This window comes from Branchiostoma floridae, chromosome 3, assembly GCF_000003815.2.
Source record: "Branchiostoma floridae strain S238N-H82 chromosome 3, Bfl_VNyyK, whole genome shotgun sequence".
NCBI classification, from domain to species: Eukaryota; Metazoa; Chordata; class Leptocardii; order Amphioxiformes; family Branchiostomatidae; genus Branchiostoma; species Branchiostoma floridae.
In genome coordinates this window covers 24,842,912-24,854,053 of record NC_049981.1, presented here as the reverse complement: position 1 = coordinate 24,854,053, position 11,142 = coordinate 24,842,912, and the positions used below count along the sequence as shown (strand labels likewise).

The 11,142-nt window shown below is 40.0% G+C and overlaps 1 protein-coding gene across 1 annotated transcript; it reads right to left on the bottom strand.

Moving 5' to 3' along the window:
- Nucleotides 1-2,035: 2,035 nt before the first annotated feature.
- Nucleotides 2,036-10,938, bottom strand: LOC118412027 (QRFP-like peptide receptor). Its single transcript, XM_035814615.1, has 5 exons — nt 9,951-10,938; nt 9,064-9,200; nt 7,609-7,681; nt 6,942-7,174; nt 2,036-4,751 (listed from the first exon to the last, which is right to left on the bottom strand). The coding sequence occupies exons 1-5, from the start codon at nt 10,725-10,727 to the stop codon at nt 4,685-4,687; spliced, it is 1,287 nt and encodes a 428-aa protein (XP_035670508.1). The 5' UTR covers nt 10,728-10,938; the 3' UTR covers nt 2,036-4,684.
- Nucleotides 10,939-11,142: the final 204 nt, after the last annotated feature.

Below are 11,142 nucleotides of genomic sequence, written 5' to 3'. Positions count from 1 at the left end.
TTGTCTGTGGTACGTGGTTGGAAAAATGAGCTTTTTACCGTGTTGGTTGTGCACCATGCAAAAGTCTGACTCTGAAATTCCATTTTCTGAATTTGTAAGTTTGGACATGGATGAACATTACTTATTTTGGATTTCTTAAGTATGTAACCAACCACAGTACTTTGAAGTTGTTGAGACGCTACCTTTTTTTGTCTCAGATGGCCCATGCACATGTAGTTTCTCTGTCACATGATATACTAATATCTTCCTATTTCAATGTACTGACCTAATGCAGCTGCTAAGTCTCCTTGGTTTGTGTTCTTCCAATGATATTCATTAAAGATTTATTTCTGGGGTGTTATTCACTTGACATCGGAATGTTACTTGCATAATTTGACCAATGATACTTTTATCTGTAGTTCCATAGACATTAGACAATATGAAAAGTGGTAGCCCCCATGCAGCAGCAACAGTTAGTCCCCAGGGTGGTATGATATTTTCATTCAATCCATCCAACCCAAACCTAAATCTCCTGTAGTATCTAAGCCAAATTTAACAGCATAATTTACTATGAAAAATGCCCTTGTCAATCCCATTTATAGATGGCAAGCTGCTGGCAATGTAGCCTGATTAAATCTCGCTTATAGCAGCCCGCCAAACATCCGCCGGCCCGCGGGGAGGGGCCAGTTACAGCCCTGGACAGCGGAGTTTGTGTTACACAGACTACTGGCAATGGAAGCTTTGAAAAGTTCAGAAGCTGTTGTAGTCAGAGCAAACACCCAGCAAACATCCCCGCAAACCAATGAGCAGTTGCTTAGAAGGGGAATTTCATCATATATTTGCCGCGACAAAATGCAACCAACGATACTGAATTTAAAACAGAACAAAGCTAAGCCTCCACCACTTAACCCTGCCTGTACCATAGATTAAGCAGGCCCAAAAACCAAGCGAATATGACTAGCCCAAAACAACAAATTACCTGTATACAGTATGGAAATGGCATTACCAAAGAAACAAAAAGAAACACAGGACAAATCATACACATACCTTTCTCTTATGCCCACACTCTATACAGTTCTCCTCCACATTAGAAAATTGCATCTTCTTCTGTTTAAGTTCAAGTTCAACCATGATTGCCAACAGGGTAAAGGAACTTGTACCGAAACTTAAAACTCAGTACTATACAGCTCTAGAAACACCACAAAGAGTAATAAGCAAACTCCAATTATACCTGACCAACAGATATATAATCTTGTACACTCCCGTCATCTGGCAAACTGTCAGTGCCACTAAGTAACCTGATACATTGAAGGTGGCCCAGGCCAGATGATGGTTCTACACCCAACCATAATCTGTTTTTAAAACCAAGCAGATATTGGGAGGATGCCCCAACCACACAAAAACAGGATCAACCTATACAGTATCAAGTTCAAGCACTAGGAGGCCCAAAATCAAACCTGACCACCAAGACACCACAAACAACTCACGTACCAAATAGCAACACAATGGTACCTTGCGTTCCGGAGATACAGCGCACGCCCCGTGCCCGCACAAAAGGTAACCTAAAATGTCAAGTTCAAGCACCAAGGGCGCCAAAATCAAAATTGAGCATTATTCAGCCACCGCCGACACATGTGCCAAATATCATCGCGCCAGCACCAGCCGTTCAGAAGATATAACTCCGGAAACACCCCTCTCGGACACAAAATTCGACCTGCCGGGTCAAGTTCAAACGCGACAAGGCCCAAAGTCAATCCTAGGCAACAGGCAACAACCCCCCACCCATGCACCAAAAATCGTCGCAATCGCGCGTATCGTTCCGGACACACAGCGCCAAAAGTGCCCCAAAAACACCAAAAATGCCACCTGCAATGTCAAGTTCAAACGCCAGGAGGCCCAAAATCAAACCTGAGTGTTAGGCTACCACCCCCAACCCACGTACCAAAAATCGTCGTGCTCGCACCATCCGTTCACGAGATACAGCGCCCTACATCCCCGGCTACCGAAAAGTTCCCACCAGCATCAAAACCATACCTGCATACATGCAGGTAATTAGGCTGAATGACTCTTTTGCCGACATGAGCATTTGTACAGAAGACAGCTATCACCAAGCCAATCGTTTTATTTTGAATTTTTGACCACCTAGCTTGTCATTCATTTTACCCAGGAATAGTAAGGAGCCGCACACTATCAAGTTTACAGCTTCTTTGACTGAAGGTGAACAATGTTCTTCATTTTGGTAATTATGTTTCTGACAGACCAAATTTCTGTGCACCCTATGCATTTGCAGCTTCCAATATGCTCTGTGTAATTTTTATTAGCCCCTAGGAATGCAATGCACAACAAAAAATTTACCTTTTCTTTTGTGTCACATTCCCAATGTAGAGAATACTTTTTAAAAGAAGTGTCGTTTGGCGCCACATCGACTTGTATTTCTTAAACAGCACGGCTCATATCTTTCTCTCCATATAACAACCGGTTATCATATCGTATAGCCACGAATCAATACTTTGTCAATCACAGTCTCCAACACCGTGTAATTTAAGTCAAACACGGAGTTTTTATGACATAACGATTATTGTAAGATACGTAGCACGTATCTACTAAATGAACCGAATGAAACTGTTGCGCATGACGAATAGAGGCTGTTTTAAAAAGCTTTAAGAAAACATCCACCATTTTTCTTCAGCTTTGAAGAGTGGTCACGTGACCCGGGAGTCACCATCACACAGGTCACGTGACATGTGAGTATTGTAGAAAGGGGAGACGATGCGTATATATCTTTGGACATTTTCCAATAGGCAGATTGCTTTGAACATGCAATTTGCGTGGGTATGATGTTAAATTCAAAGACGTATTTTCAAATATTGAGCACAATGATTAAGATGACAAAGTTTTGAAATATATTTTCTGTCCATAACCTAAGAAGAAAAGACGAAATTCTGAATAATCTTCACAAAAGGTACGCTATCAGTTTTGATTGAATTCCTACATTTGTATGCGTCAATGAGTTAAAGTCAGTTAGTACCTTTCTTATCGAGGGCTATGCCAAACCAATTTATAACATGTTAGAATAATTTTCATTCAACACGTATTCAATACTTTTACAAAAACATGAAATATCACTCAAGCCATTACTGTCATTACCCCACGATAGCCCGAACTTCAAATGCTATTTTGTTCCGTTTAAAGAACAAAAGATTTTAATTACTGAAGAAATCTTTCAACGAATAATGTACCTTCAGATATATAAAATGATTATCTTTAAGTGCTAAATATACACAGGCCTTACGAAGTCTCATTTCCAAGTTTTTAAAACAAACCTGCCGAACGTTTACATAGCCTGCTTCTATTAGGTTCTTGGGTTAGCTACCTGTCAATCAAATAAGAAAATCTCATACCTTCGGCAGGAATTTCTGACAAGAGCAACTGCAGGAAACGCCAATGTAATAGATCCTTCATCTTTCCTAAAATATTTCCTCGAATCAGTTGACGGATTCTAACTATTAACTCACAGAGTTCACTCACTCTCCTCACATCTGTTATTTGTTTTCAAACAATAATGCATCAACATCTTGATAAAAGAATGTTCTATTATTCAGATTTATCGTTTTGCCCTCTTAACAGCTAGGGTAGTGGGTGGTGTATTCCAAACTCCACTCCCACACCTGTTTTCTAGAACTGCATCTAATTGTTTTTACACTCAACGCTATATCTAACATGTGGTAAATCCTGACTAGTTATTGTTACAACTATAGATAACTATGTTGATGGATTCTCCTGTTTCACAAGTGATTTATTTACAAATTATTATTACCAACTATTTACAAATCGAAAATCTTAATATCAACTGTTTATTAAGTAATTCTTTTATTCTCATTTAATATGTCATTTTGGTGGTTTAAACTAACTTATTTTCATAAAGTGTCATACTTTAAGACCAAACGAGACGGAATTCATAATGAGGGAGGTTAACAGTGTTTAGTATCGATATAAGCATTGCATATGAGTCTTTTGGCCTATTTCCACAAACAATCTTATCGCTTTATTTCTGTTCCAAAGTATTAAGAGTGATTTAAAAAAAAATCAATATCGTCATGTAAGTTTCAATGACCATTGTTCAGTTTTATTTTGCTTAGGTGGGTTCACAAAGTGTTTTCTATGGTTTCTACCATTATCTTTCGGGTAGAAAAAAAAAAGAAAAAAAATTCTTCAGATTGCATGTGTACGGCCCTTTAGTTGTGAAATCCACTGGAACCATATAAGCTGCAAATTGGCACATTTGTGAACTTTAGCACAGTACATGTCTGATAGATACACGTTTGCTTCAATGTTGGCTTCCTACCTACAACTGTGCGGTATCTTCTTTAATCGATAATAACATTGATATTATTTTCGTATTTACAACTTTGTACTTTGAACTTTTCCGAGGGTTTGTTAAACTTTGTGTTCTCTCATGATCAACTTGTGTATTCTTTCATGGTCACATTCCCTCATTCCCTCCAATTAATTACCAAACCAGATGACCGGAGGAAAAATATACCATCTTTATCTATTAACAATTTAACATTCATTTTTAACTCATTAAAATGAGCAAAGGGCAAATCTTTCAGGTACTCTGACGCTGTATACCTCTTACTCCATTATTCCTCTCATGCCGCTCTCCCGGTTGATGATCACGTGCTGTAAGGTGTTTCCTTCTGGCTTAGGCTGTTTCAAACCGGGGCGGCTTCCTGTCGTCAACAATGTCGAGAATTGTTTCCAAAACTGGACTGTGAAGATTAAAAAAAAAGTATTAGACATACAACAGCCTACTTATCAATGCAATTACGGTATGTCCAAATCCATCAACCTTCCTTGGACTGGAACGGGGGTCGCTGCAGACTGCCACCATCTTTGGTCCATTGCTTATTTCCGGTGGTTACGTCGCACGCAGAATATATGTACACAGCAGATACCGTCAATGGGACAACTCACTGGGTATAGATGTAAACATTCTTTTCTGTCTCTTTGTCGCCGACTTACACAAGAGCTTCCCTATCGCGTCGACTTTATGCTCAGCCCCATATGCATTTTCAAAGTCCAGACTCACTTGCTTAGTTCAAAGGGGAAGTGGATTCAGAATGATGAGAAACTAAAATATGAAATGACTTGCCAGCCCACAAAAAGGGTCATTTGACCTTATGTATTTAAAATAGTATAAACTACATAGAGCTAGTGAACAAGTAAGACATGTTTTACATATCACGGTAACAGAAATAACAGAGACCTTCCCAGCTTGTTAGGATTTCACCTAAGGCCAAGATGTCACTTTGATCACAGAAAGCCCTCTCAATATAAGGTAAAGTAAGTTCGGTGCAAGCGCCCCTTATGCCTACGACGCTAACAAGGGTCAGGATTTGTGAACTTTGGTAAAGTTCGTGAATAGTAACAGGAAAGCAGGTGTACATATTTCCATAAAAAACGTTAAAATCAAATCGTAGGGATTCTATTCTGGCTCAGCTCAAGACTCTGCTAACGAAACACCACATGAGTGAGTAGCAAACTTAAAGTGTCAATAAAGTTTTCCCAAGATATACCTAGAACTCAACATATTTTTTCTAAATGCTTTTTTTTATACTGAAACGTTGAAGGATAACAATGCATGTCACAAATCAAGCCTAAAACTGTCGAATTGTGCAAAAAAAAAAGAAAATTGTTGGTCAACACTCCCGAATTAATGGAGCCTTATGAGTGGTGTGACCATGGGGTGGCGTTGGAGCAAAACATAGTTTCGATGACGAGACATGGTCTCGTAGGATAATCTCTTTAGTGAGGCAATGGATTTGTTGACATTTGGTCTAAAGAATTTGTGATGAGGCGTTTCCGACGGGTCATCTGTAGAGTGTTTCCATAACATTTCTTACTGCGACGTCTGTTGCAGGATATTCACTTGAACCCATGCTTTTGAAAGATAAACCAAATGTGTTATGTCATCTCTTGTTTTATCTGATACGTATGTAATAGGTAGCATGTATGATAGTAGAATGCTACAAAAAGATTTAGTGGGAATCTTTTCAAGGTTAAAGGGGCCGCCCGGTAAAACTATATAAAGAGCAGATAATATAAACTATGCCCTTCAGTATGCTACAGGCACCCATACAGTGCACATCAGTGGTGGCCTGGCTGAGAAAGTTTACCAAGTACAAGTTACTCTTCAAATCATGTTTGAAATCTAGAGACAAAAGAGAAATTAAAGTAAGAATACACATAAAGAAGTTAGCTTGAAGAACACTTAGCCCAGAATATGAAGTAATGAAAAACATTGGGTTGCTCTTCAGTCTGAGACATTGGCTGGCAGTTATGTGTGCAGTTCTACAGAGCACAGGACTAAATTGGTTTCTTACTATAAGTCAAGTATTACAAGTCATATTTCTACACACACAACTCATGAGAGCTAATTCAACTATAAGGAAGACATTTTCAAGTTTAAAAATGCAGATGCAAATAGATACTCTGTTACAATTTTGACAAGGCTAATTTGAAATTTGAAAAAAAAAGTTGTTCTTTCAAGAACTGCATGTAGTATTATCTTATTATCACATGATATTATCTAATTGAAACCTTGCATTGTGTAACTTTGTTACTTACTTTGGATCATTCTGTATGATTTGATAATGTTCCTATGAAAACCAGTACTTTGAACCAGTACAGTATTTGAATCTGTGACCAGTAATATGCTAATCTGTCTCTGACCATTGTTTCTAGCTGGTAGACAGTCTGGGATGTTTATGAGTTTATGTGGTTATGGGGGTCAATCCACCATTCAAACTGCTGGACAAGTCACAGTGGGAGCACTTCCTTATTGTTCTTACCCTGGGCAAGAAACCAGCCGGTTTAAGGGTCATGAACTACAAAGAAAATAAAGCATCACGACCGAACATGCGCATGTATAAGGAACTATGGGATGGCTTATTCCTTACCTTGTGTATCTTCGGCCTCTCCCTTCTATTTCATTGAAGAACGTCAGTGGAGACTGGGGACTACAAGCCTGCGGATCCGGGGATTGGGACATGCTGCCGTCGGTGTTGCCTGGTTGATTCTTGAGCTCCACCATCTCTATGTTTCCCATCTTCTTGCGGCGCTGTTGGATAGCGGGGCGCCGACGAGCCGCACGGCAGGCCACCATTTGCCGGAGCAGGTGGCACAGCTCAACCTGCGCACACATGAAATCGTGTTATGTAAATCATGTTTTCAACAACATAATTGAGTTCGTGGCGTTCGTATAGTCTTCGTTCGTCAGGACAACTGTGCGGCCGATTGCCCGATAAACATGACTTCTCGGAAATCTGAACCCCTATCCGGGTTGATGGGTTCTGATGTTTATAGATTATTTTAATAAACCTTAAGCACTGTAGACAAGCCACGTTTCCAGATTTACCGTATACCAACATATTCGGACATTAACACACCAAGTAAATACCGAGGAACTTCACATAAAAATCCCTGTCTCTAATCTTCGAAAAGAAATTTGATCTGAAATAAAATAAAAAGAGCTTTCAAGTTCTCCCCTGATTTCCTCTGGTGTAGTTTATCATAAGTTTTCTCGCCTTTATAAGTAATTGTATAACAATGATATATACTACTTACCCGGAATCGATCGTTCATGAAGCTGTACACAATCGGGTTCATGAAGCTATGGGACATTGCCAGCCAGTGGGCGCTGTATGGAAAGATATTAAAAGCAATCAAGCTTCTTTAATCATATACTAACTATCGCACATGGCCAAAAGACATTAACCTTTATAAAGAGATAACCATGTATAAATCTATGAAGAGTCTTTGTGCCTTTATTCATGAAGAACGTAAATCGGCCTGCAGGTCCCTTCTCATAGATTTCATGGAGGCAAAGACGTACATTACCAAGTTAGGGTTGAGGGGACAATATGCGCACTGACACTGGCAGCCATCTCATTATACTTGCATAGAGAAGCGAAACTATCAAATTGTCGAAGCCGTACCTCACAGTAGTAGCAAATTGTATGTTCTGTCTCTGTATACCGTATGCAATTTTTTTTACATGCGTCAATGAAAACAACTTCATGCCAACAACACCCTGACCAACCACGCTATTGGCTTTCTAGCAGCTGGTTGACTCAATGTACATTGTACATGTACAAAGCGTACATTGACTCAATGTGTTCCTATGTTCTTGAGAAACAGCGGTTGTCTGACTCAATTAGAGAGGACCTCTTGTAACCATTCCAAACAGGCTCGAGATAATTGGATAAATGTATTAAAAGGTGACGCATGTTACAAGTCAGGGCCACATTATAACAGCATCGCTGATCTAAAAAGAATGAGGTTAATATGAATCTTTGATTGCTCAGTTGTGCATGAGCCACTGTTAGTAGTACCTTTACTTCGGGGCAGCTGCAGTGGTTAAAGAGATTACGTTGAATTGCTTGGCGCCATTTTGACAAGTGTAAGCAAGAGCTTAGTCTAGGTTTAGAAATCAGGAAAAACGTAGTCTAATTACGTGATAATGTAATATGACTTTTTGAGTTGACGAACTGGTTTCAGATTAAAATTGTCAGTATATGAGCTATATCTGTTAGTTACTATTGGTTAACCGCTACGATGCTGATCTGAATATGTTTTTCGGGTTTATATTCATGTAAGGAAACGTCATCTACTAATGGGCCTTCGACATAAACTTCATTTTGTTCTTCATGTTAATGTTCATGTCACTAATCTTGATTAAATTATTTCAATCTATCTCAACCAGTTTGCTTTTTGTTGATTTGACAAACTTTTACCAACTCCCAATATTAACAAGGCAGGTGCTGACCACCATCTTGGTATCCCTGTTGTATTGCTCAAGCGTGTACAGCATATTTAATCTGCCTCCTGGTTTTCTGGACCCTTTGATGTATAATAGGGATTATTTGAGAGTTTTAGAAGATTGATGAATTGAATATGTTTTTATTCACTGAAATGCAAATTGGACACCAACATGGTAGCGATCATGTGACGTCACCTAAAACGCGTCTATGCTTACATTGTTGCTAAGTTGAAAAAAAAGAAGAAGAAAAAGAATCTTACCAGAAGAAGAAGATGTAGGATCGGTCCGGGTTGCCGTACACGAACTCGGGATGCAGGTCCAGGATGAAGCGGAACACGTGGAGAGGCAGCCATGACACCACGAACATGATGACCACTGTGCACAGCATCTTGATGATCTAAAAATAGACACAGAAGATCAAGATCATGGTATGACGAGGACAAAAGACACAAAATGCGTGAATTTTTTTTCTATCCCGTACATGAAGTAGCGTAGAAAGCCGCCTTGGCCTTTATTACTTCTTATTAGATCTGATGTATTTTACATGGATCATGACAACAACACTCAACCAAACACGTCATTTGCTTTCTAAGAGCTGGTTTATTTCAAAAGACAAAAGAGAACAAAAGACACATAAAGCGAGATTGTTTCTGCAGTAGCGTAGAAAGCCCCCAGGGGTCCAAAATTGACCTTGACCTTTATTGGTTCTTATCAGACCAAAATCCGATACTGCAGTGTATCTATTCAGCAATTCGTACAGGGTCTGAGCATTTTGGTCCCTTTGCATTTTGGACCCTTCACTCGCGACCATTTGCCAGAACAATTCCAAATTAGATCAAACTAGTGTCATCTTGTGTAGCCAAAGAACGTCTAGACAACCATGTTTAGACAACCAGAACTTGTCAACAAGCAAAGAGCTCTTGAACTTTTATCCAGACCATAATGCACCATACTCGCTAACATGCACATGCGTTCCTAGACCTTTGAGACTACTCATTATTCAGTATTTTAGCAATATCCCAATTAAAAGGTAAATCATAAAGACCTTTAAGTGTCACGTTGTCTCTAGCTTTATATTATGCGATATTCCCAGTAAGAATCCCGGATCTAACAGCTGGATGTTGCTTACGATCTTGAAATGAGTTACCTTCTTCCGTTGGCGTGCTTGGTTGTTGTCGTCGATCCGGCCGACATCTGCCGGTGCCTTGCCCCACAGCTCGGTACCGATCCGGAGGTACGTGCCGCACAGGACCACCACGGGCAGGGCGTAGGACACGATCATGAAGGCGATGGTGTAGCCGAACTCGTAATTGTTGGCCCAGATCTCCTCGCACATGTTCACGTCGCCGTTACTGTAGACCACCTGTCGGGAGACGACCAACTGGGGGATGGCCAGGCCGGACGACAGCACCCAGATCAATACCACGATCAGCCTGGCCCTGGTCTTCGTCACCCGAATCATCAGGGGGTGCACCACGCCGTAGTAACGATCAACTCCGATCGTCACGAGGGTAAAGATGCTCACTAGCACGCTTGTTTGCTGTGAGAATCTTACCAGAGGACACATTACTTCTCCCCATATCCACCCCTGCAGCATAACTTCGGTAAAACTAAACGGCATGCAAAACACTGCCATGGTGATATCCGCGAACGCCAAGTTTATGAGATACACGTTTAGGTCTGTCCGTTTCAGGGCATCTCTGGTAAGCACTAGTACTACCATAGAGTTTCCTACTAGTGACAGAAACGTGGCGGCTCCGTAGAAAATGATAAGGGCGGATTGAGATGCGATAGAGAGAGAGGATGCTGTTCCAGTAAGGGGGAATGATCCGTTTTGAAAATCTGACTCATTCTTATAGACCCAAGGACTCGAAGAATTAAAGTCAATCATAACTATATCCTGTCTACATTCCGTGTTATTCATCTCGGACGGTCATACCTACCCACCCACTCTACATATTCATCTAGAAATAATGAGTAATATCATATTTTGTCATTGTCAACGCCATTGGAGTGGTAGCACGAATCTGTAAAAAAGGGACAAACGATCAGTTACAGAAGATGTATTCTTTTGTACATATAACCCAAAAGCCTAAAACCCAATAGAAGTGGATTAAAGGGTTCATACAAATGTGTTTTGTACAAAAAAAATATGCTGACGGAACTTTTGTAAAAATAACATGTTTACTGTCGCTACTGACAAAGTTCGCCATCTTGGATTTTGACCATGACGTCATCAAGTGAGCATGATTATGAATATTTAATCATAAATGTAACATAAAAGTACATAGGATGTTGATGATATAGAAAAAAAAAAACAATTGTGGTCTAGCAATTAA

Bases quoted from the DNA above. Each gene is read 5' to 3' on its own strand.
- LOC118412027 (XM_035814615.1), bottom strand. From the start codon at position 10,727: ATGAATAACACGGAATGTAGACAGGATATAGTTATGATTGACTTTAAT. The intron at 7,175-7,608 runs GTAAGTAGTATA...ATGTGTGCGCAG, and splicing joins TCATGAACGATCGATTCCGG to GTTGAGCTGTGCCACCTGCT. The intron at 4,752-6,941 runs GTAAGGAATAAG...TAATCTTCACAG, and splicing joins AGAGGCCGAAGATACACAAG to TCCAGTTTTGGAAACAATTC.